Source organism: Echinops telfairi, unplaced genomic scaffold, assembly GCF_000313985.2.
Source record: "Echinops telfairi isolate 266 unplaced genomic scaffold, ASM31398v2 ScPeMD7_7457;HRSCAF=8495, whole genome shotgun sequence".
NCBI classification, from domain to species: Eukaryota; Metazoa; Chordata; class Mammalia; order Afrosoricida; family Tenrecidae; genus Echinops; species Echinops telfairi.
This window is the reverse complement of record NW_022111357.1, coordinates 34,602,851-34,628,949: the sequence shown is the minus strand read 5'-3', so window position 1 is coordinate 34,628,949 and position 26,099 is coordinate 34,602,851. Positions and strand designations below refer to the sequence as shown.

The 26,099-nt window shown below is 42.2% G+C and overlaps 1 protein-coding gene across 8 annotated transcripts in view; it reads left to right on the top strand.

Moving 5' to 3' along the window:
- Window positions 1-26,099, top strand: part of KIF1B (kinesin family member 1B) — a 182,222-nt gene that overhangs the window by 131,773 nt on the left and 24,350 nt on the right. For 5 of the 8 annotated variants that reach the window (XM_045298805.1, XM_045298802.1, XM_045298804.1 and 2 more), the window contains 13 exons: window positions 3,859-4,037; window positions 4,609-4,746; window positions 5,939-6,187; window positions 11,283-11,401; window positions 12,306-12,391; window positions 13,294-13,423; window positions 13,590-13,752; window positions 14,956-15,046; window positions 17,307-17,425; window positions 18,011-18,066; window positions 21,237-21,345; window positions 21,729-21,795; window positions 22,623-22,707. In XM_045298805.1, the coding sequence (XP_045154740.1) occupies window positions 3,859-4,037; window positions 4,609-4,746; window positions 5,939-6,187; window positions 11,283-11,401; window positions 12,306-12,391; window positions 13,294-13,423; window positions 13,590-13,752; window positions 14,956-15,046; window positions 17,307-17,425; window positions 18,011-18,066; window positions 21,237-21,345; window positions 21,729-21,795; window positions 22,623-22,707 (1,591 nt within the window). The remainder of the gene's footprint in view (window positions 1-3,858; window positions 4,038-4,608; window positions 4,747-5,938; window positions 6,188-11,282; window positions 11,402-12,305; window positions 12,392-13,293; window positions 13,424-13,589; window positions 13,753-14,955; window positions 15,047-17,306; window positions 17,426-18,010; window positions 18,067-21,236; window positions 21,346-21,728; window positions 21,796-22,622; window positions 22,708-26,099) is intronic. The other 3 variants (XM_045298808.1, XM_045298807.1, XM_045298806.1) reach the window with 1 other exon arrangement.

Here is a 26,099-nt window from a genome sequence, read left to right as displayed (position 1 = left end):
TAAAGCTACTATATACAAACATTCTTGAGGTAAGGACCAGGTAATATGGAAGGGACCAGATCAAATGCAGGGATGCACATGGTAGACAACAGGGGAGGACGTGGGGAAAGGATTAAGCATTTTTACAACACTTTAAAAATGGATCAAGGGTTTTGAGGAAGGCCGGGAAGACCTCAAAGATGAACCAAGGGAGGGAAGACTGTCAGCCTCAATGAGTAAAGAAACTTACTACACGCCAAAAGCTGGTGGAAGAAGAGTGCGGAGTTGCCTCTGGTGTGGACCTGCTGAAGCTGGGACCACACATGGCTTGGCATGCTCAATTTTAAGCCAACAGCTCGGCCTTAGCAAGCTTTTAGCTCAAGGGGCACAAAAAGTGTTGCACAAAGATGAGCTAGATCAGAGAGCTGATTTTTTTTCATCAGTCTTTTAAGCAAAATTGGAGCTAATGAAGTGATTGTATAGAAGGACGTGTATCTGGGATGAATCTTGGATTTACCAATAGGATCAGAGAACACAGTGGTTTCTGAGAGGACCTACTGGGTTAGTTAAGTTCAAGGCAGAGAGGTCAGCTCTGAAGGTTATGACAAATGTTTCTTTGGATCCCAGAGGGATAATCTTGTTCTATTTTCTCAAAAGACGTAGGCCTACAGGGAGCTTATGAGGAAGACATTCTAAGAAAATTGAAAACAGCATCTGCGAGGAAACAGCCAGGAACGTTGTGCCAGGGCATTTTTTTTCCATTGTGACAATCACTTGCTCATTCTTCATACACGTTCATGTTAACCCACTTTTGAAAAGAATTGTATATACATCATCACAATTCTAGTGCACCCTCTCACATTCATTATTTGCTCCCCAACTCCCCTTACCCTACCCGCCCTCTCCTCCCATCACCACCACCACCACCCTGGAATCCCTGATAAACTATTGGATCAGTTATTGTCTCTATGCTTCTACTCCTTCTGAACTTCATGGACTGGGAAGCCTAACAGAAACAGTGAAAAAACGAAATGAAACAAAATAATAAGAACGATAAAAAATAAAACTAAAGAGTAAGAAAGAAAAGACCACCAGCAATATTAAAGTAAGCCAGAGAAAATTTGTCATGGAGCAAGCAAATATTTAAATCAAGAGCAAATTCAGGTTGGGTCAAAAGGGAGGTCAACTGACCATAGGCTATGATCCTTATGGGAGTGTATTACCAGGTTTTTCTTTCTCCCATGGAGCCACTTAACAAGTTGTGATTCATAGCATCCATGTATGATGGAGTAGAACGCCTCACTGGGTTTCCCAGGCTGTAAAGCTTAATGGAAGTACACTACCTCAGCTTTGTCCTGCAGAGCAACTGGTGGGTTTAAACCCCTGACCTTTTGGTTAGGGGCCAAGTGCACCACCAGGGCACTAATTAAATTTTTATTAGATAAAATTTAAAATAGCAAATATTAGTTTATTTTATAAATAAGGAAACTTTTTGACAAGTGATGGAGAAACCAGTAAAAATCATGTAGCCTGAAAAGTCTGTTTTCACTTTCTACCACAGGTTTACATCTCTGAGTCTGATATACCCTTTTACCGTGAATTTGCTCCTCTTCCAGGGTCTGAAAAGGTGTAGTGGACAAGTACATACACTCAGTTCTCAAAGGGATCAAGTGCGAACCCTAGCTTCACTGATATGTTGATCCAAGACCCCCAAGCTCGAGCTGTCCCTCACCTATGAAATAGGAGTGCTGGCAGCTCCTACTACCCTGGGGTTTGATGAGTCATAAAAAGTGGGTAGATGTTAATCACTTAAGATGGTAACTGCTAATGGTATCGTGTGCCATCAAGTCTATTTTGTATCATAGCAACCACGTAAGATGGAGTAGAACTGCCTCACAGGCTCTCCTAAGCTGCAGTCTGTATGGGAGCAGATCACTAGACCTTTTCTCTCAGGGAGCTGCTGGTGGGTTTAAACCAACAGATGTTGAGTTAACAATTGAGCGCACTTAAACCACTGCACCACCAAGACTCCTATGGTAATGCCTAGACATGGTAAAAGGCAATAAATAATGACTTTTTTTGGTAATTATTATCCAAATGTTACACAGAATCTTAGACTCATTCTTTTGAAATAGTCTCTTGAATACTAAGATTATAGCAAGAGACGATATTGTTGTACTATGAGCCCAGAAAATTCATGATCTTCTCTAGGGTTCTATGCACTAAATTTGTAAAATGACAACAAGATGCCTTTGGTGATAGTTTCACCACTCACTCTGGGATTACCCCCTTCAGTTGTTGTAGTCGCATTGATTCAGACTCCTGGTGACCCGGTGTGTGCAGAGCAGACCTGCGCCCTAGCCTTCTCCAGGCTGTGACTCTGTGAAGCCTAGCAGGACTGTCATCAGAGGCGCTTTTGTATGCATTTGAACCTCCGTCCTGATTTCAGTTGTTCTCTAGGAAGCTCTATATTCTTAATTTTGATACCCCTTCTCATTTTATAATTACATGCTAATTATTTCCATCTTTACATAAACTAAATGAAAGTAGAAACTGTGTCTCCTTTTTTTAACTCCCTTTACTATACCCAGCATTTAATTCATCTTTGTTGGTGAAAATTTAGGGTGGTGCTGAGAAATTAATGTCCTCATGTATGTCAAGCACTTACTAAAGAGTAAACACTTTAAGGGGTAGTTCTAATCTTTTGGAATTAGAATGGAAAACCCTGGGGCTTTTCCATCTTCTCTCATTCTCTTGGCAAGAGGTACATTTTGGGGTTCATCACCCGGTCCTCTTAAAAGCTCTATGAAAACTGAATTAAGTCAAGCAGAATATATTGATCAAGATTTTAGTCTGAAATGGGTGCATAAGCAAATGTAGTGAAGAAAGCTGATGGTGCCCGGCTATCAAAAGGTATAGCATCTGGGGTCTTAAAGGCTTGAAGGTAAATAAGCGGCCATCTAGCTCAGAAGCAACAAAGCCCACATGGAAGAAGCACACCAGCCTGTGGGATCATGAAGTGTCGAAGGGATCAGGTATCAGACATCATCAGAACAAAAAATCTTATCATAGTGAATGATGGGGGTAGTGCGGAGTGGAGACCCGAAGCCCATTAGTAGGCCACTGGAGATCCCCTTGCAGAGGGGTCTCGGGGAGGAGACGAGCCAGTCAGGGTGCGATATAGCAATGATGAAAATGTTTCCTCCCCACCCCCACCCCCAGTATCATGATCCGAATTCTACCATTCAAGTCTGGCTAGACCAGAGGATGTACACTGGTACAGATAGGAACTGGAAACACAGGGAATCCAGGAGGGATGATCCCTTCAGGACCAGTGGTGTGAGTGGCGATACTGGGAGGATAGAGGGAGAGTGGGTTGGAACGAGGGAACCGATTACAAGGAACTATATGTGACCATCTCCCTGGGGGAGGGACAACAGAAAAGTGGGTGAAGGGAGTTGTCGGACACGGCAAGATATGACAAAATAATAATTATAAATTATCAAGGGCTCATGAGGGACGGGGGAGCAGGTTGGGAGGGGAAAATGAGGATCTGATGGGGGGGGCTTAAGTGGAGAGCAAATGTTTTGAGAATGATGAGGACAATGAATGTACAAATGTGCTTTACACAATTGATGTATGTATGGATTGTGATAAGAGTTGTAGGATCCCCTAATAAAACGATAAAAAAAAAAAAGATTTTGGTCTGTGCCAAAACATTGTGCTAACCTAGGGAACAAAAGGCTGAAAGTAGCATGATTTAAAATTAGGATTATTCCCTGTGATTAATGAGCAAGTAGCTTCTTAAAATTTTGTTACAAACTGTTTGAGCATATGATCTGTGTTTTTACTTCTTTCCTTGGTTTATTTTCCACTTAGGTGCAGTTTCAGTTTGTTCTGCTAACCGACACACTGTACTCCCCATTGCCTCCGGAGTTACTTCCCACTGAGATGGAGAAAACGCACGAAGACAGACCCTTCCCTCGGACAGTGGTAGCAGTAGAGGTCCAGGATCTGAAGAATGGAGCCACCCATTATTGGTCTCTGGAGAAACTCAAGTATGAGAATATTATTCATGTTTACAAATGCGTTGCTCAAATGAATTCCCTCAAACTCTCCTCTCTGAGGACAGTGTTGCTTCTATGCTTGTGTATTTCCTAAGTGCTTAATTCTGGCCAATAATAGTACTTCCTGTCCATTTTCTTTTAAGTGCTCCTATCACAATATCCATTTCTATTTTGAATCTAGTTATTCATCCTTTCTGTCTAGGAGCTCATGATAAACAAGAAACATAGTCTAGCTTCCTTTGCATCTGATGAGTATGATGATTTTTGCTTTTTTGTTTTTTATACTGTTTCAGTATATTTGAAATTTCATACACCACTGGACTCCATTTTCTTTGTATTCAAGAGGAAAAGTAGCTATTTTTGTACTTTTATTGACTTGTTCAAGGCTCAGACACTTTAGATACTGAATGTTTTGGTTTCTGCACTTTTGCCTTGCTTCATCTTTTAGCATTAAATGGTGGGAGATGTTTCTTTTGTTTGTTTTTTTTTACTTAGAAGATGCTTCCAAAGCAAATTTTAATGCTGCATCATGATACTAACCCACCGTTTTATGTCTCTCTAGGCAGAGACTGGACTTGATGCGTGAGATGTATGACAGGGCAGGGGAGATGGCCTCCAGTGCCCAAGATGACACTGAGAGCACCATGACTGGCAGTGACCCCTTTTATGACCGCTTCCATTGGTTCAAACTTGTCGGAAGGTATGTGATGATTTTATCAATGTTTTCTTTTAAAACTAACAATTGGCTTAATTTTAATTATTTAAGACCTCAACATTCATTATCGAAAAAAAAATTTAAGAATATAAAAAAAAAACATCCGTAATCTTAATTACTCATATACAACCACTGTGTATATTCCCCTTCTGTTTTATTCCATATGTGTATTTGCTTTGAGTATCAAACTTTCTACTAAAGTACTTGACACTCTTCCCGCCTCTCAGCTCATTCATGAAATGTCTTGCATTTGAACAAGATACATTTTCAAGAAAAAGAAAAGCTGAGTCTGTATCAAGCACAGCTTGAAAGTATAGTTTTAAGTGACTTGTCAGATTGCAGTGTTTCCATGATCTGATTTATCCTCATTTAAAAAAATCATCTTACTTTAGTGCTTGCTATGGATGAATTAATTATACACCTTGGTAGTCCACTTAAACCTCTTGTGTGCATACATTTTTTTTTATATTTAATGAAAACAAGGAGTGCCACTGTGAATCCTTGTTGAATCAAATCCTTGGAGATTTAGAATTGCAAAGTAGGGAAATATGGATTTGGGGGGTTGGCAATTGCAGAGTTTGAATTGTTTTTCAGTTGCACAAAGCCCTCTGAGAACTTTTAGATGAATTAAGTAAAAAATCAGGGCAGAAGTTACAGTATTATCTAGAAATGAAGTAATTCTACCTCTCTTCTCTCCCCAATAGCAGAGTACTTTTTAAAAGATGAATTTACCAAACTTGACTTACCCAAGCAAGGGATGTACTTCTGGGCATAGCATTGCATCTCTTGTTTTCTCTTCCAAGGTGCTTTGAGAAGTTTTTTAAGTTTTTAAATCCCTATCGTTCTTTTTCATGTGGCTCCTTGGAAGCCTGGGTGCTGGTCTTTTGTGGAAACTGGAGAATGTAAACATTGTACACTACTTCCTGGAATAGTCTACTTTTGTATTTCCTTTGCTTTTCTTATTCTGAGGATCAGCCCTTGCATAACTTTTTCAACCTGCCCTTGTTCTTTTCGTATGATCCAGATGATTTGTGCTTATTTATCATTTTGCTTTTCCACTTGCTTTTGTGGTGTTGGTTCCTCAGTGGGGTCTGTCCTGTTGGCACCCATGGCTTCTGTTTAACCAACTATTCCTCTCTCCCTGGCTGTGTGAATCGTCGTGTTGCCTGGTGTCTAGCTCCCCCATTTTCCACGGCTGTGTGAATGAGCGCCTTGCCGACCGCACGCCCTCCCCCACTTTTTCCACGGCCGATTCCGACATCACTGAGCTGGCTGACGAGCAGCAAGATGAGATGGAGGATTTTGATGATGAGGCATTCGTGGATGACACCGGCTCTGACGCAGGGACGGAAGAGGGATCAGATCTCTTCAGTGATGGGCATGACCCGTTTTACGACCGATCCCCCTGGTTCATTTTAGTGGGAAGGTTGGTGAGGTTATTGTGAGAAAGGCAAAAAAGGGACCAGCTCTTGCTGTAAAGGCCTTTTTTTGTGCAATTTTGTATAATCTTGCTTTAGTTCAATTCAAGGTCACTCGGTTCAGTGCCTCAAGGTGCTTTTTATAAATGCTACTCTGACTAGACAGAGACTTTCTTGGGTCTTATTTGTGAGGTATTCAGTCTACTCAGTATAGCATGCAGCAACAGAGGAAGATTTGGCTACAGTGGAGAATCCCTTGTCTTAAGTTGCCCCTGATTTTGTTCTGAGGAAATAGCCCTAAGAGGAAAAAATATGTATGTCTAAGAGTGAAGCATAATGCATTCCAAACATGGCATTCTGTTTCTTCTCTAGAGGAGTCTGAGTAAGGAGCACACACGGTGAAAGGAGAGCAGAGCAAGATCACGGCAGGCTAAGGATCCATACCATCAGTAGAAATCAAAAGGACAGTAGTAGAACCAAGATTAGGGTTAGGTCTATTTTTTACTTAATTAATCTGCTGAGTCTTAAAGGAAGGTCAGGTTTCCCCTTAGGCTAAAATGTGTCCCTTTCTTTGACTAGTTTCATTGAACCTGTCTACAGGTCATTGGCTTCTGCTGACATACTACCTATAGACTTCAGAGTGAAGAACCACAGAAAGGTGTCTATTGACCCTGTTGACAATGGAGATCTGTTCAGCATTATGTTGATTTTAGTTCACCCAATGGAAGCATTGTCTCTGGCTCTCAGAAAATGCCTCTATTTGTCAGTGATCCAAAACTCTCTATGCTCTTGTTGTTAATATGAGAGTCTTTGTCTACAGGTGATCTTCACACTGAAGTTATTTTAGTTACAAACTCGACAACACTCATTGCACTAATTTAAAAGTTTTTCCAAGCCCTAAGGTATTAAATTTAATGGTCATGGTATGTTAGAATCCATATTGTTGAACTCTTTAAAAATAAGAGGATATGTCAATATCCTTTGATAGATAAGTACCAACTACCTAAAACAAGTGCAATGAAACTTCTGAGCTGACGGAGGTTTGCAGTTCTAAACCATAGCACCTAGCTGGATGTTGATCACCTGGTAGGAATGTAATAAATAATGTAGAATATAGTTCCCAAATGTATTAGGCCTGCTCCCCTCTTTTCTAAAAAAAATTACTCAACACCCCTCTGGCAATTAAAAAACTTTATAGCCCATAATCCAGGTTTAAGCTGTTTTTGCAGCCCCCCCCCACTCCGCCTTGAATTGTTCCAGCACCCCAAGGGGTGGTATTGCCCACTCCTAGACACACTGATGCAGAAGATGATCACTTCTATGAAAAAGGAAAGAAAAAAAACTTTCTAATAGAAATACAAGTTTCAATTAACAAGTGTGTGTCCTGTTAGTCTCTGAATTTTACGGTGGCAAAGGAGCATTTAAAATTCTCTTTTCCACAAATAAGCATAAAGGGATTGTATAGACATGAATATTTTTTCTCTTGTTGTATCACCAGAAATAGATACTTAGAATAAATTTGCTTTTGGCTTTGCTTTAATTATTAGCTGAAAAAAAGTAGTTTCTATGCACAAATATATTGGACAAAAATGTCATCCTTTTTTTAATGGCTATCCATGTACTTGAGCTCATGCCCATCCTATTCTGAGACCAGGCTTGTAGCCATAAGCTGCTCTACTTTGAAGTCAGTGCACAACTTCGGAAGCTGCTTGCTTTAGGTCAGGTCACTTCATCTTACATGGTAGATGGAGAGAACATGGACCTAACTGTCAGGAGGAGCCTTGAGCTCTAGGCCTTGTTACAGCATGTCATGATATTTTTACTTAAACTGTTACCTTCAGCTGGAGCCTGTTGACTTCTGGACTGTAAAATGCAGAGTCAGACGGGGGGTGGGGACCCCCTTAAAGATCTCTAGCATCTTTCCAATTCTACCCTGGTTAATGCTTCTACTCAGGAGCTTTTATTGTTCTTTTAAGTCAGTCGTATGGGAAACTTAAATCAAAGTCTCAATGTGGAAATTCACTGGCTCTTAAAATCTACCTACTACATTTCCCTGTGGTTTAAACTTTCTGGCTGTATTTATTTTGATCACATTAGAGTGAAGTTTAGGTGTAAAGCATAACTTCAGATAAATAATGGAGCTGTGACTCTTGAGTTGGCCCGGCCTATAAGTTTGGGTCCTCAGATTCTAAACTGACTCACACTCTGTGAGAATGAAGCTGGGGAGAGGGAATGACAGCACTCAGTAAGAGAAAGGCTAGCTCTCCCTTCTGCATTTTCACCTTTGGTACATTTCTCATGGACAAACAAAACCAATAACAACAATACAACATCACTCATTGTGTGGTGCTCATGGGTAAAATAAGTAAATTTTTTTCCTGTCTTTGCAATTCAGAGGATTGGATTTTCCCCAACTGGCACATAATTGCAAATATAATTAATTCACTTGTAAAATTTCCCAATTTCTTGTGAAATTCCATTTGTAAACTTTGTTTATTTGGCCTTAGTGAATCTTTATATGAAAAATAAAAGAGCTTGTCCCTTTAGCTATTCTCTTATGGCATGCCGGGGTGTTATGAACCATCCATCAGAAGTGGGGGAGAAATGTTCACTGTTTAATCTACTCTAATGAGTTCATTTGGGGCTGGGGGGGAGAGGTTATTCTCTGACCTTTGAAGGTACCTGTAATTCTTTCTGTAACTGTCACCATAATTTTTCTTACTTTTATGTTGACAAAATTTGTTTCCCTTTTTGATGTAACTTCACAGATCGGTCTGCTAATAGATCCTTTGCGTTCTCTCCTCTCATCCCTGTTCTCCTTCAGTCTGCTAGGTCAAGGTCTCAGGACTCTCAAGAGACTTCCAGTTTTAAAAGCTTTGGAAGGGAACTTGTATATAGCATGGATTTGGAGTCGAGGGCCATATTCTGAGCAAACTATCAGCTGTCACATGATTCTGCAATTGTTAGTCCCAGTGCTACTCCGTGGTCCCTGCTCCTACCATAGAGTTGCAGAAGTCTCTTTTCTAATAAAGGACATCTGCAAGAATACATCATGTTTTTCACATCTAGACTTGCTGCTGCTGTCAGCAGAAAGGTGCTCATCCTTCAATGTCTGCTCCAACTGTATTTTACTGGGATGTCTGTGTGTGAATTATGATGCCCAGTACCTTAAGTAGCACGCATTCTTAAAAAGAATGAGTCCTGCTGTTGAAGAGCTGTTTTTATAGTTAGGACTCTAAGCCAGTTTCGTGTAGTAATATTTATCAAAATATGATTTTGAAAAATCAATTTAGTGCAAAATGTGCTGGTTTTTTGCTTCTCTACCTCTGATGTAACCCATCGTTCTGGGAAAATGCCTATGTCTGCTCAAACATATAAGTCAAATCACTGTCTGTTCCCTTTTGAACATGGGTGTTCAGTCACCTCCAGATACTCACTGAGCATATTTACTTCACACCAGGCTCTCTGCAGACAGTACTGAGCAAAACCAGATAGGATTCTTACCCCCAGATGTACAGCATAGTGGGGAGACAGACATAAATCAAATGATCTCACTAGTAGCTGTAAATTATAGCAGTGATGAATGAATCATGCGTGTTGCTGGGAACAGACTACATGAGGGTCCCTGGCACAATCTGGTATTTGAACTAAGACCTGAAGATGTGGACTTGATGGCATGGAGTGGGCAGTAGGGTGCAGGGAGACCTCCAGGGGACGTACATGCATGTGTGGAGGTTTTGTGTTAGCCGAGGAATTAAAAGTGGTCTGTGACATTGGTTGATATTGGATAACCTTGTGTGTTAATCCTTTACAAAAGATGTTTTATTTCTTTATTTTCCAGCCACAAAGCTTAACCCTCCATGTCTTAGTTTTGCCCCTACTCTTGGAGCAGACTGAAAGGGAAGCAGACGTCATTTGTTCTGCTGTAATGTTTACTTGCAATTTTTGTTGTACATTTCATTCTTATTTCATTTGTGCTTTCAAAGTTTTATTAACATTTTTTCTGTAATGCATATTCAGAATTGTTTTCATTAATTTGAGTTGGCATCCCGAATATCCACTCCATCTTTCTTTTCTCTTTGTTTTAGAGTAGATTTCAGAGCAAGAGAAGAAGCAGACCGACATATGTGCCCCCTTAGGTTATGATTGACTTCTCTCCATGCCACAAGACCAAGAGCAAGACTGGCATGAGGAAGTCAGACATAACCTAAGGAGGCAGGAGTAACAGTGGGAACTAGATTTCATTTCCCATCCACCAAGCAGGATGAGCAGTCGTAAGCTTTATGGTCTCCGGTGTGTATTGCTTTTAAAAACTCAAGCAGATACAACACAATCAAAGAAGAAAAGCGCACAAATGTGATAGGACTTTGCTAGTTCGTTTAAAATATAAAATGGTAGACATGTAACTTACCTGCTGTTTTGCATTTCTGACTCGAGGAGCAACAGCAAACTCTTTAGAGGAAGCGCTCTTCTCCCTTAGCATCTATCTGGGTGCCCTTCCAGAGTCTCCTCTGCTGCCTGGCAATTTCTGGCTATGTAGCCTCTAGGCCCATGAGTCTGTTTTCCTACTGTATCAGTCCCCTGGCCTGAGGCCAGTCATCGTTTCTGAGTGTGAAAAGAAGTTCCTTATATTGCACTTACATCTCCCTGCCTCTTTTGTCTCTGACTTTTGTCTATTGGGGAAGAAACAAAGGCAAATCAAAACCTCTTTATAATTCCTTCCCTTAAAAGAATAAGTCCTTTAATGAGCTTCATTTCTCCCTACCCTACATAGCAGGCTTTGTAAAGCCACATCTTGAAAGTCTACTTCCAGTTGTTACTCTTCTACCTACAGTAGTAGTTTTTATAGAGTAATTTGGTGTAAGTGGGTCTTTGTCAATGGCTTTGTCAAGCGTCTGCATTGGCATTTGGTCATATATATTGTCTGTGCTGAAGAAGCCGATCAAGGCAATGTGAGAGTACAAAACAGACAGGATGTCTTAAAACCAGACCCAGGAAGGAGCCAGCTCACAGACGCATGAAGATATTCTCAGTAAATCTGAAAAGCAGCTTCTCTCTGGAGGATGCTCTGATGTTTGTCCCCTCCCTGACTTCTGTCTCTAGGGCTTTTGTTTACCTGAGCAATCTGCTGTATCCAGTGCCCCTGATTCACAGGGTGGCCATTGTCAGCGAGAAGGGTGAAGTGCGGGGATTTCTGCGTGTGGCTGTACAGGCCATTGCAGGTAGGTGACCCTCTTCCAAAATGAGAGTTTGAGATTCCTTGTCTAGAGACCAGACCTGCCAACTCTGTATGGGCCTCACGTCAATTGCACATACAAACGGTGGCAATGTTTTTGTTTCTTAGAGAAAGCCAAAATTGCTTTCTTTCCAGCTTATGATACTTTTGTGATACTTATGATACATTTGTGATACTGTCTTTCCCAAGTATCATAAGTAGACTCCGTTTAGTGCAGGCTACTGCTGTCTCGGACTACTGGATAAAGGCGTTTCCTTTAACATGAAGTAAGTGCAACTTGTGGATCCACTTTATAAGAGTCTTCTGTGTGTTTTTTTAATGTCTCAATAGCTTCAGAAGTAACAAAGACTCTTCAATATTCTTTCCTGCCTACGTTTTTGCCCTTTGGCTGATATTTTGTTATGCATGATCACAGATACTCGTATTTGTCACATTTCCATGATCTGAGCAAAGAATGTGACCATTTCCAAACTCTGGGCTGTGTTAATTGACCTTTCAGCCTTTTCCCCATGGAAACCTGTAAGAGTCACCGGTATTGAGTTTATGGAAGTCCCTTCCACAATACAGTTTTTTCAACTATTTGTTGTGTGTTACTGAATATAATCTTGTCAAGATTATACAGATAAGAGTTGGACAATCTCCAAAGTAAAACTGATCCTTTATTAACTAGTCTCATTTGAGCAGAGGTTAGACAATGTGAATGAGTAGCAGCACCAAGGACCTTTACAACGTGGGTGTTGTGCTTTCCTCTGATGTCTGATCTGACAGTCATATTCTCAAACAGTACAGCCCTAGCGCTTTCCCACTGGATTTCTGAGATGGTAGCAGGCTCTCCTCCTCTCTCTGTGTGTAGTCTCATCCAGGCCTTTGTGTTTCTTTCTTCTATCTAGCGGACGAAGAAGCTCCTGATTATGGCTCTGGAATTAGACAGTCAGGAACAGCTAAGATATCTTTTGATGATGAGTACTTCAATCGGGTGAGAAATCTCTCAGGGAAAAGAAGAACTTTGTGACTGGGCATAGACAGAGGGATGGGCTTATGAGAAGAAGCTCCACCAGGGCAGACTAACCTCCCTACCTGGAGCCGAAAGTGACTGGGTGCTGGCAACCACGAATGGAGCTGTTTAATGGACTATGGAACATGCCTAATGTTATCTAATGATTCAACATTATAAAATATGAAGACCACCATTTATGTTTATTTGTATCACTTTTTTCAGACAATTTTTAAAAATTATTTTATTGGGGGCTCGTACAATTCTTATCACAATCCACACATACATCCATTGTGTCAAGCACATATGTACATTTGTTGCCATCATCATTCTCAAAACATTTGCCTTCTACTTGAGCCCTTAATATTGGCTCCTCATTTCCCCCCTCCCTCTCCCCCCCACCCTCCCTCCTCCCTCATGAACCCTTTATAATTCATAAATTATTACTGTTTTGTCATATGTTACACTGTCTGACGTCTCCCCCCGCCCTCTTCTCTGCTGTCCACCCCCCAGGGAGGAGGCTATATGTAGATTCTTATAATCGGTTCCCCCTTTCCACCCCACATTCCCTCCACCCTCCAGGCATCGCCACTCTCACCACTGGTCCTGAAGGGGTCATCTGTCCTGGATTTCCTGTGTTTCTAGTTGCTGTCTGTACCAATGTACATCCTCTGGTCTAGCCAGATTTGTAAGGTAGAATTGGGATCATGATAGTGAGTGAGGGGGGGAGCATTTAGGAACTAGAGGACAGTTGTATGTTTCATCATTGAGCCACATAATTCTCCAGCCCTATTATTGTTGAGCAAATAAACAGACGTGAGGACAGCAGGAGAAACGGTCTTGTTATACTGCTTTGTCATTGCCTGCCCTTGCCTTGTTTTCAGAGTGACTTTTCTTCGGTTTCCATGACTCGTTCTGGTCTTTCCTTGGAGGAACTGAGAATTGTGGAAGGACAGGGTCAAAGTTCTGAGGTCATTACTCCTCCAGAAGAAATCAACCGAATGACTGACTTGGGTACGTAGACAGAATGTACTGTGAGAGGGGACATTCGATAAGGAACTGTTGACCCTTGGGAAGAGAAGTAGTTGCTTTCATCAGAATGCCCAACTTCCTGGGAACGCTTTGCAAGATAGTGTGCATGTTACTGAAACCATGTGTGCATTCTCTTTATCCTGTCTAGATTTGAAGTCAAGTACCCTGCTGAATGGTAAGATGGTCATGGAAGGGTTTTCTGAAGAGATCGGCAACCACCTGAAGCTGGGAAGTGCCTTCACTTTCCGCGTCACAGTGTTACAGGCCAGCGGAATTCTCCCAGAGTATGCAGATATCTTCTGCCAGTTCAAGTAAGCAGTACCTTTGCTCTGCCTGCCTACCTGCTAACTGAGATGCCAGTTGTTCAGGTCTTTGCTTACTCTATAGTGTTTGACATTTGTGAGGTATCCGTCCTGCAGTACTATATAGGAAGTCACTAACTTTCTATAATGTGTCACTGTTTGTCAACTAATATCCTGCCAATTAAGGTGCTTTTGCTAACAGCTCCAAAATTAGGGTAGGATGGTGGTGGCTGGATGAATCACTTTTTTAGAATGCTATTATTATAATCATGGGAAAGATCCATTCAGTTAACTGATGTCTAAAGTAACAACAATGGTATGTTGGCTCATGACTTGAAACCTAAGAAGCAGGCAGCATCACTAGCTGGAGGAGGTCATGATTGAAATAAGACCCATAGTCATAGGATTTTAACCATAAACTCTGCCCAGGGAAGATACAGCTATGGAGCTGTGTGACTGATTTCCTGTGTCCCAGTGGAATCTGTATGTTTACCTCGTACGATGGCAGAGTATTCGCGGAATATAGATTAGAGGTCCAACAGAGACCTATGGGGTGCCTCTGGCAGCCACAGTGTAGGGGAGGTGGCAGTCAGAGGAGAGGAGAGGAGAGGAGGGAGAGTGAGGAGAAGAATATCAATAGAAAAGGCACATGTGCTGGGTGCTGCAGTGCCTGCAGTCTGTGGCAGCAGTGATGTGGAATGCCATTGTCCACTAACACAGAAAACTTGTTTGAATGACAAGGAGTTCCTAACCTTAATCTCTTAAACCTGTACCGTATTCAGAATAATTTGTTTTCCTTATTTTTTTTGGAGGGTGGAGGGACAGTATGTGTCCTTCTGATGGATATTTCTATCTGGAGGTAAAATTCTGTGTTGGCTATTCCTTAATTTCCCACTTTTATTTCAAACTAATAAAATCCTAGAGACTGGGAGCCACTGTCTGTAAGGGAGACAGGCATGTAACTCTGTCTTTACAAATAGTGAAGTCGCTGCTGTTGGAGAAATGAGTCCTTAGTGCTTGCTGCAGGGCCACCAGTCATTTCAATTGAGAAACAAAACCTAAGTGCTGCAGGTCAGAAAATACCCGGGACACGGACATGTAAAATCACACAGCTCAAAGAATCTGCAAAAGTCGGATGCTTCTGAATCCAAAACGGAGATCACGAGGAAAGTGTTTAATGCATAATTCACGTGTCTTTTTTATTCTTCTAAGCTTTTTACATCGTCATGATGAAGCCTTCTCCACTGAGCCCCTCAAAAACAACGGCAGAGGGAGTCCTCTGGGCTTTTATCATGTGCAGAACGTAAGTGATGCGTGCACTTCTGCCAAATGTCCTGAGGATTGTGGTACCGTGAAGTGGCTGGTGTGAGGAAGCGTAGGCGTTTGTGGGCTCCTTTCAGAAAATAATCTGAGAGGACTAGCTCTGCTAGGCGGGTTGTGTGGAGAGAATAGACAATAGAGGGAGCGGCCAGAGGGCAGTGAGGTCATCCTCGGTGGTCTAGCAGTCTGCCTTCTGTATCTGAACGACAATGGACCTAGTGACTGGCTAGAGTGGGGGTTGGCCTGCCCGTAGAATCTTTCACCAGTTCCAGTGCAGTGAGTTGTTTTTAATGTTTCCTTCCGAGGAAAATAAACATACCTAAGAGTTTTGTTGAAGTTAGCATGTTGTCTTTTAAACCGTAGGAGACTTACATTGTTCAGTTGCAGAAAAATGTTGAAAGGACCTTTGTAGTTAAATGAGAATTCAGAGTTCTATTTTCCTGGCAACTGATTCTATAATTAACTTTATCAGTGTCCTTTACAGCTCTCTCATACATGGAGTAAGAAAAGAGAACACTCATCACTTAGTAAAGTTTTACTACCAAGTCATCATCATTACAGTAGCTGGCATTCGTGGGAAGTTCACTTTCCCCAGTCACCATCCCACATGCTTAATTTGTCTTAATTCGCGTCATCCTCACCATTATTTCATATACTGTCATAATCCCCAGTTTGCAATGAAGATAATGGAGGTATCAGGCAACTTAAAGTAACTCACCAAAATCATAAAGTTAAGGAATGACAGATGAACTTTGAACTCCGAGAAACCTGGTGGTTCTAGTGTCCAGCATCTTCAGTACTACATAGGCCCATCTTTCATTTTCTTATCAGTCATACCCAGTCCATAAAGTAAGAGAGATGACTAGACAACCCTAACAGAGGCACAAGCAAGCACAAAATGTGCTGTTTTCTCTATGTCAGTGAATATAAGCATGTATATATGACAAATATTGACCAACAGAGACTGCCAATAACCTCCAGGAAACACATAAATGAATCACAGATGAGTATTCCTTGTGGAATGGTCAATAGGAACTTAGAATTTTGAGAAAGGAACAAAATGCATATGCTAGACACCAGAAGAACCAGAGATAAAGGCTTCAAGGGTCATTGATTACATACAGTGCTCCGAGTGGAGAGAAGGTGAAGTTATTCCATTAATAGAAAGATACTTGACTCTTGTTGTTGGGGACGGGTGGTTGGGTGGAGGTACTTCCTGAAGGATAGAGTAGAGATAAGAAAAGCTGTATCTGACTTGGCATTGTACCTGGAACATAGTCAACAGCAATACATGGTTTTCATGTCGTAGTAACTATTTGAGCTGGGCCTGGAAGTATGAAGTGTGAAATTACTTAGTTGTGTGGAAATCAGAGAAGTACCTCCTAGGCATTCTACAACGTAGGCCAGTCGTCAAGCACACTGGCAAGAGCACAGGTGGATTCCAAGTGAGCCAGTCCATGTGTGGTTTGAGGTCATCAGGGCAGGTTGTAGGCAGTCTTGAATGCCAAAGCTGGGTAAAGTTCTGTGTTAGTCTGGGTAGACTAGAGAAACAAATTCATAAACATGCATATGTATATAAGGGGGAGGTTTATATACAAAAGGAATTGAACATTGAGAAACATCGCAACCCAGTCCAGTCCAAGGCCATAAGCCTGATATTAGCCCATATGTCCGATACCAATCTATAAAGCCCTCTTCAGACTCACAAAACACATGCAATGAAGCCAAATGCAGGATGATCACAAGCCAGTGGGTAGAGTCTTTGGATCCAGTGGCATTGTAAGCATCTCGGTGCTGGCAGGGGACTCTCTGTGGCTTCTCCAGCTTCCGAGATCTGGTTGCATCCATGTGGCTTGTCTTCTTCAATGTCTCCCAGGGAGTGTGCAGAGAGTATCCCACCTCCAAGCAGGAAGTACCAGATTTCCCAGAATTCTCAGGAGAAGACCATGTCCACACAGAAGTCTCATTGGCTATCTCCAGATTGACAGCCTAGACTCCACCCCTACACTCTTAATCCTTAAATTGACACCAGATTAGGTGACTACCACAAGTTCCCAAAGAATGAAAATCAGAAAGGAGCCTCTTATCTGAGTATGGGAGGCCCCTATAGTAAACTGCCTAGCACCTCCTGAGCACTATGAAGTGCCATTCTGATGCCTGCAATATTGATTGACAAATCAAATATAAGTACTTCCTTCTAATAAATGTTTTATCTCATCATGTTTGGCTTTATTCTGTATTAGATTGCAGTGGAGGTCACGGAATCATTTGTGGATTACATCAAAACCAAGCCCATTGTTTTTGAAGTCTTTGGACATTATCAGCAGCACCCTCTTCACCTTCAAGGACAGGAGCTTAACAGGTTTGGACCGAAGGAGCAAAGATTTCTGCTGTGATTGCCTTATCTTGTTCTTGAGATCCTCGTTTACCAGAAAGCTAGCAGTCCTTTGAGGGATTGAGAGTGCTTAACAGAGTGGTATATCACCTTATGTTTCCTCTAGCCACCTAATCACTAGTTGTAGATGGAACAAATTGAATCTTGCTCAGGTGACCTTGAATATCACTTCTTTGTAGAAACTTTGAATGAGGTAGAAAGTTGAGGTAATCGGAGTCTATCATGAAAAGTGTATACAATTATTCCTAATGACTCAGGACTCTATGAAGCATAAGCTGTAAGCAGCATCATTAAAATTGGTAAGGAAATTAATGGTGAGGACAATGGTGATGTCAGAGTGTCTGTTCACAGAACATTTTTTCATCTGCTAGCCAAGACTTATTGGAGGACATGACTAAAATGTCTTAGCCTTAGTTTCAGTGTGGGGATTTATCTGGAAGCTGCTATTATGGCAGAGTGGAATTGCAGAAGATTGGTTTCCAAAGGGAATTTAGCATGTCTTTCACAATAACAACAGACTGTCATCTTCTCCTTGCCTTCCTTTCTTCTCAGTCCGCCCCTGCCATCTCGACGGTTCTTCCCGCCACCCATGCCACTCTCCAAGCCAGGTGAGCCTGAGCTGTGTGCCCTGTGTCCTGGTCTCTGTGGGAACACAGCTTCCCTCTGAATAGCCTGACAGAGGAGAGTCATGTTCACATCTATGTTAGTCTGGGTAGACTAGAGAAATAAATCCTGGGAAACACTCGTGTGTGTAAGAAATAGCTTTATATACAAGAGCAACTGAATATTGAGAAAATATCCCAGCCCAGTCCAAATCAAGTCCATAAGTCAGATATTAGCCCATATGTCCGATACCAGTTTATAAATTCCTCTTCAGACTCATGAAACACATGCAATGATGCCAAATGCAGGAAGATCACAGGCCAGTGTGTGGAAAGTCTTGTGGATCCAGTGGCAGTAGAAGCATCTCAGCTCTGGCAAGGGTCTTCATGTGGCTCCTTCAGCTCCAGGGCTCTAGCGGAGCTGCACGTGTCTTGTCAGCAACCATGTCTCACAGGGAGTCAGCGTGTGCCCCACCTCCAACAAGCTGTTTATCTCCTCAGTGGCTCCAAATGCGGGTCATAAAGCTGCAACCTGATTCACAGGCTAAACTCCACCCTTTCACTCTTTAGTCTCAAATGGACAACAGATTATGTAACTACCACAACATCTCTGCTCTTCTTCCGTCTTTAGCAATTCTCACTAGAATTCCTTATACCTAATTTAGTATAGACAATAGAGCTCTACCCCTGCTGATCCTTGGGTCTGTGTGTTTGCTTCTTAAACTTGGAGCAGATTTTGATACCTCCCTGCATTTAAGCCTTTCTGCAAGTCCTCCATAACTCATGGGACTGAACATTTCTTTGCATTTTATATTTCTTCTGCATGTTCAATGATCTTATTTTGATTTTCCTTTCTGTTCATTTTCATCCTTTTTCTTTTTGTCTCATTGCCCACTTGCCCGATTCCCACCCACCTTGTGCTCATTCGCTGCCCCCCCCCCCGCCCTCCCCCCTCTTTACTCCTGTTCCAATCCTCTCTTCAGACCATGAGAGAAAGATTGAACTGATTCGGTTTCTCATGTCTGACTATGTGAATGTGCATGTGCTGGACACATTTTCTGAGCACGCCAGCAAGCTTGTATCCTCTGCTGTTGCCACCTTCCAGGATGGGGCTGACCCGTTGCCGCCTTTTCTCTTTCTGCCAATTCCCAGCTGCCAGAGCGAGAGGGTACCCAAACGAGATGGTTAGTAGCTAAACCGGCTCTGCCTTAGATGTAGAACCATTCTCAGGTGCTTGTCCTGAAGCCGGGTTCTTGGCTTCCTACAGGTCAGCACATCAGCAAGATCACATGGCATTTCCTGCAGAGAGATTTTACAAGTGCCTTCGCTACTTGTGACGCCTTTTACATCCACTCAGGGAACAAAGGAATTCTGCTCTTTGATTCTTTTTAATTTTAAATATTTTTCCTAATGGACATATTCTGCTTGTTTTTAAAAACTTGTGGGTTTATTTTTTGGCCCTTCAATGATTGCCAGAATCAGTAACACAATTTTCTTCTTGAGTGGCAGCACCAGCTCATGTGAAATTGAGCTCAGGTATAGAATAATGAGGAGTCCGGGTGGTGTCATGGTTACGAGTTGGGCTGTGATCTCATGATCGGCAGTTTGAAACCACCAGCAGCTCTGAGGGAAAAAGACTGGTTTTCTACTCCGTAAATCTTACCGTCTCGGAAACCCATACGGGGTTGTTATGAGCCATTGGTGACTCTGACAGCAGTGAGCTTGGTTTGTTTTTTTGGATAATAATGATAGAACCCAAACACTGTCATCGAGTCAATTCCAACTCATAGCAGCTCTACAAAACAGGGTGGAACTGCCCCTGTGGGTTTTCAAGACTGTTTAAGGCTCTTGAAGAGAATAGAAAGAAAGCTATATCTTTCTCCCACAGAGCAGCTTATGGTTTTGAACTGCATATCTTGCAGTTAACAACCCAACCCATAACCACTATGCTACCATAGGCATTTTAATCTAACTATATGATTCATCTATGTCAAGACTTCTTCTCACGAACTTTGGACATATTATCAGGACCAACCAGTTCAGTAAAGTAAAATGAGGTAGTCAGTAAAAATGAGGTAGACCCTCAACTAAATGGATTGTAATTACACAGTGGCTTCAAAAAATGGACTAAGAGCAACAGTTGTGAGAATGGCCCAGAACCAGGCAGTATGTTGTTCTCTTGTGCACAGGGTAGCTGTGAGTCTGGACTGACTGGACAGCTCCTAATATGATTCATAAGCCCCTTTATACATCCTATGTCAGTGTATCTATGTGATACCTCAGTGAGATAGGAGCCCAAATACAATCATCAGCATTTTATAGTGAAGACAGACTCACAGAGGTGAAGTGACTTGTCTGAAGTCACGCATAGCTAGTTAGCGTTTGAACAGTAATTACATCCTAAGTCAGACATCCTAAGTACTCACTCCACTTCTTATGAGTTCTGAGTAGAAAACTCCCTGCGCATTGCTAGACATCAGGATTCTTAGGTACTATTTCAAGAATATGAAATTCTTAGAAATCTTAGATTTGGGGCCTGCTTTATTTCATCACTACAAGTAAGAAGATGAACTTTAAATATGAAGAAAGTGTGAAGTACACGTTTATTTACTTACAACAGACCAGTGGTTCCCAGATTTGGCTGCACTCTGGAATTCCCTGGGGGAGGCAACAATCACAGGGCCTGAGCCCACCCCAGAGATTGTGATTGCATTGGTCCAGTGTGGCCTGGGCGTGTCACCTTTAAGACCCCCGATGACTGCCATGTGTAGGCAGATGGGAGTGTGGTTGGTACTCCACCACACCAGATGCTATTGAGCCCGGCAGGAGGCAGTAGTCCGTGTTTTCCAAGCACTGAGTCTTACTTATTAGCTTCATGCCACAAACTTGCGATTCTAGAATGGGGAGGATTTTTAATGGTTTTATGAACACAAATACTCTGGCTTCTCATCTTTGGGTGCAGCTTGTGGTGCAGGTGGAAGCCATTGACCTCCGTTTTCCATGTTCTTGAGGTACAAGGTAGTTGATGTGATGTCTCTGGGTTCTCTGCATTTAATCTGTCCCCTGACTCTCTGCCTTTCCCATGGGTGTTCTTGAAGACTTGATAATAGCTAGGCTTATACTTTTTCTGAATATACTGGGATTAGATTTTGACATTTTCTAAATTTTTTTAAAAGTTCCAGCCACCAAGTTAAACACCATGAGCAAAACCAGCCTTGGCCAGAGCATGAGCAAATATGACCTTTTGGTTTGGTTCGAGATCAGTGAACTGGAGCCCACAGGAGAGTAAGTTCAACTCCCTCTATTTTTAAACAAGCTAATGTGTTTCAAAATTAGAAAATTCCATTTTGAATTTCCCTGTATTCAAACTTTTGAACTGTTTCCACTGTCAAATTCCAGTTCTGAATTGATATAATTCTTTGAGAAGATGTGTCTTAAAAAACTGACTATCCAGTATAATGACTTGGGAGCATCATAGAGACGTCCTTAGTGCTCGCACTTAAGTTAGCGGTAAACCCATGTGGAGACATGTGAGAAGGCAGTGTACATAGTGGGTTCTACCAGTCAGGTGGGGCTGTAGCAACCTGGGAAGATCTTGCAAATGGAGTAGAATTTAGTTTGCAGTAAGCATCCTAATAACGGCTTCTTTTACTTTTTTATCTTTATAGGTACATCCCAGCTGTGGTTGACCATACCGCAGGCTTGCCCTGCCAGGGGACATTTTTACTTCACCAGGTACAAATAAAGGGACAAAAGAGGGAACCAAAATGGTTTAGAATAAGAACTGTAATTCTTTCTGTTTCTCTTATAGTTCTCCCTGCTTTCGTGGGTGTTGCTCTAAGACCCTGCTGTAGATAGATGTGTCTTGTCCCTTCATGCTCTTCCTCTCTGTCCTATGGGAGCCTGGGGGCTACTGCCCTATCAGCCTGTCCTTTTATCTCTGTGTGTGTGTGTGTGTGTGTGTGTGTGTGTGTGTGCCGTTGTTTCTTCCTCCGATTATTACTTACGCATATTGTTATATATTGCTTTACATATAAATGTTACAGAAGAGTTGTTTTGAAAAAAGCATGCTTTTCTTTTCCGTTCAGTTGTTACAATTTGTGCCACTTCTGTGCAGTTTTATTGATATTTGGAAGCGTAGTGCTTTCACAGCCACACGTTCCCTTTAAAAAAAATCATTTTATTGGGGGCTTGTACCACTCTTATCACAAACAGAAGTCCTTAATGAGAAGAGAAGGGAAAGATTTCAGTGGACTGAAAATGTGGTTACCTGTTTGGTAAACCAAAAGTACATTCAGCCAGCGCTGAGAAAGACTTATCCCAGGTGGGGCCTATGCTCTGGAACATACAACCTGAATGTCTGACCTGAAAGCCATCTCACAACTTGGCCCTGCCTCCTTTCCTTTTGTGTATAATCACAGGGTGGACAGCATTACCCATCTCTCTAAATACCCTTCTCTTCAGCCTGTCCCCCAATGTCTATTCACCAGAAAGTTCCAAACACAAAAACAAGAGAAACTGGTAGATTGCCACAGCTAAATTGCACCCACTTCATTACCTAGGGCATCCAGCGGAGGGTCACAATGACCATCACCCATGAGAGGGGGAGTGAGCTCCACTGGAAAGATGTTCGTGAGCTGGTAGTCGGTGAGTACAAGCTGGGATTTTCAGAGATGCTGTTTTCTCTCTACAGTACTGGAGGTGTGTGGAACCTGCACTTGAGAACATGGACTATGGAGCATGTATCTGGTTTTTTTTAATCATCTTATTGGAGGCTTCTACAACTCTTATCAGAATCCATCCATCCATTGTGTTAAGTGTATTTATTTGTACATATGCTGCCATCATCATTTTCAAAACATTTTCTTTCTACTTGAGCCCTTGGTCTCAGCTCCTCATTTTTTTCCCTCCCTCATGAACCCTTGATAATTTATAAATTATTAGTATTTTTTCATGTCTTACACTGACCGATGTCTCCCTTCACCCACTTTTCTGTTGTCCGTCCTCCTGGGAGGGGGCATGTATCTTGGTTTCAACATGCTTTCCCCCCCACGCCTCCTTCGGCGCCTATCATTAGTAGATAGGTTACTCAACCAGCCATCCCTTTACTCAAATAGTGTGGGTACAGCTGTGCTAGAGCCTGTGTGAGGGCCTAAAAGAGGCTATTGCTCATTGTCCATTTAAAGTTTATTTGGGGAGATCTCATGTATATGCAAAGCAGTATGACGAATGACGTAAGTGCCGCCTTAGTTTGAGTTCTGTAGCGCAGCAAAACCAGTGAGGTATTTAAGCAGCCCTGGTGGCATAGTGGTTCCAAGTTGGGCTGCTAACTGCCGTGGAAACCTACAGAGCAGTTCTACTCTGTCCTAGAGAGTCAGCAGCGACTCAGTGGCAGTGTTTGGTTTAGAGTTATATCTAAATATAAATATTTAGAGAAAGAGAAATATATATTTCAAGGAATTAGCTCATGCATTTGTGGGTGTGGCAGGTCCAAAATGGATAGGTGAGGTGGCAGTCCAGAAACTTCTGCTGCCTGTTCCAAGATCCAGAAGCCAGGCAACCACTGGAAACTTCTGCAAGTTTAGGTCCCAAGATCCATCGGTCAGGTGATGAGGGGAGTACAGGATCAAAAGAGAGAGCTCTGCCAGAATGTTCACACACACACACACACACACACACACACGCTTTTTTAAAGCATTTTATTTTGGTTTAAGAAAGTTTACAGAGCATAAGAGCATATTAGCTTCTCACTCAACAGTTTATACACATCTTGTGTTGTGACATTCTTCTCAACCCCTCCAGGTGCCAGCGCTCCTCCCACGTGCTCCCTGAGTTCCCAGTTGTCGTTAGCCCATCTTTACCACACCTTCCTGCCTCCTCAACTTTGTGTTGGGGAAAATGCAGCTCTTTCCTTTCTAAGGTTGAGTGTTTTGAGCACTGTCCTCATGGTGTTAGCGTTCACTCTGTAAGCCTGTGTATGGTTTAGCTGAAGCAAGAGAGAGTCGGCTCACTTGTAGGTTTGACGGGTACCTAAGGGCCATAGTCTTGGAGGCTCCACCAACCTTTCACAGACCAAGAAGTTCGTATTGTGATCCAGATCAGAGTAGTCATTGTGGCGAACACCATCTAGTTCTTCTGCTCCCAGGCCAGTGGAGGTTGTATTTCATTTGGTCCATTCATTTTTTGGATTAATTATATCCTGAGCCTTTGATTGTCCCCACTATTCTTGGTCCTGGATGTGAGTGGACCAGCTGTAGTTTGGCTGTGGCTTCTCACGCATTTTTAAGACCCCAGCCACTCCTCCAGAGTAGCATAAGAAGATTGTCCGTGTGGACTATTATGCCGTTTGACCTAGACGGCTGCTAAAGCAGTGGTCCCCGCCCGCCAGCCTTTAAAGTGTCTGGTTACGACTAAGTAAAATGTTTACATAACGTTGGCCCTTGTATGCGCCACCAGTACACAGTAAGTCAAAAAGTGTTGCTACAGAGGTGACCTGTTCATACATGCGTGAGTTTATTCCAGACTGGGTACAAACATGTATGCATGCATGTCTCTACTATCAGTGGATGGCTACAGACAAGTTCTCTCAGTGACATATTTATCGTAGTCTCATTAGGGAGCTGTCAAAAATAGATTCAATCAAAAAGTGGCTTCTGAGGGGAGCTACGGGCCAGTTAAATTCGAGGCAAAGTTGTCAGCTCAGAAGATGATGGTTTGCGTCTGGGACTCCAAAGGCCTGTTGTGGTCGATCTTCTCCACAGACTCAGGAAACTGTAGGACTTATGATGAAGAAGTCTTAAGAAAATGCACAAACACATGGTGAGAGAAAGACTGGGAACGCTGCCGCAAGGCATGTTGTTCCCATGGCAGCGGTATACCTGCGCGTTCCTTGAGAGTAGCCGGGGAAGTCCTATCAGAATTGTGTTGGAAAACCCTCTCCCGTTCACCCTACAGCTCTGATCTTGTTTCTTCAGACTTCTTTTCAGCCCCCAGATTCAAACAACATGTAAAAGGCGCATGATTTGCGTCCCTTGAGGGTGCCAGCACTGCGGTGTACAGAAAATATATTCTGCGAAAAGTACAGAATTATTCAGGGAATGTTGGAGACACAGACACACTGCTTCCAGAGGGGCATAGACCTAGCTGGAGACCAAAGTTTCACTGTAGATAGTTTTGTCTGATAAAGGTTTTAGTGATGTTGTAGCAATACTTTTTGACTTAGCTTCATATACCTAGATCTGTTTGTGCAAAACCATGTTGAAGTATTGTCTGCCAAACATCATGTTCATGGGTGTACGCCCATGTCATTGCACACCTGTTCAACTTACACATCTACCTTTGTATCCATAGTAGATTATTGTCTGTGATTGCAGGGTTGTGTATGTGAATATTATTGCCAGGTGTTGCCTTTCATCCTTGCATACCACCATGTCATCTTTTGCCTTAGTCTTGTCCGGATTAACTCCTCCTGACTGCATTACTTTTCCTTTCACCTAAATTAGTGATTTTCCCTCCCACCCCACCCTCAACCCTAGTAACTCTCAAAGAATGTTTCTATCTGTCAGTATACCTACATTTATATTCTAGTTGCCAGCCACACCCCTAAGGAAGCTTTGCTTTAAACTGATTAGTTGATCACGCCCGATCACATGATGCTACCACTGTCATACCACTTGTATTCAATGACATCACATCACATCTCATCAACTAGTCCAATCTCTGGCCAAACCACGGAGAATTATAGTCTCACCAGGTCAACATCTCAAATTAACTCAAAATGGACCATTACAAGTATCAAAATGAGGACCAGTAAGAAAAGCCTTTGCTAAGAGTAGCAAATGCCCAAGGAAAGCGGGACTTGTTTTGTGGGAAAGGATCTTAATCGATTCAGGAAAAATCAAGGGGTTTTGTTTTGTTTTGTTTCGTGTTACTCTTTTCCAGATCGGAAAGCATAGCATGGCCAGAGTGGAGAGATTAATTAAAGCATAATGAGAGCAGTGGTTGGCTCAACAGTACAAGCTTTAGAATGATCCTCTAAA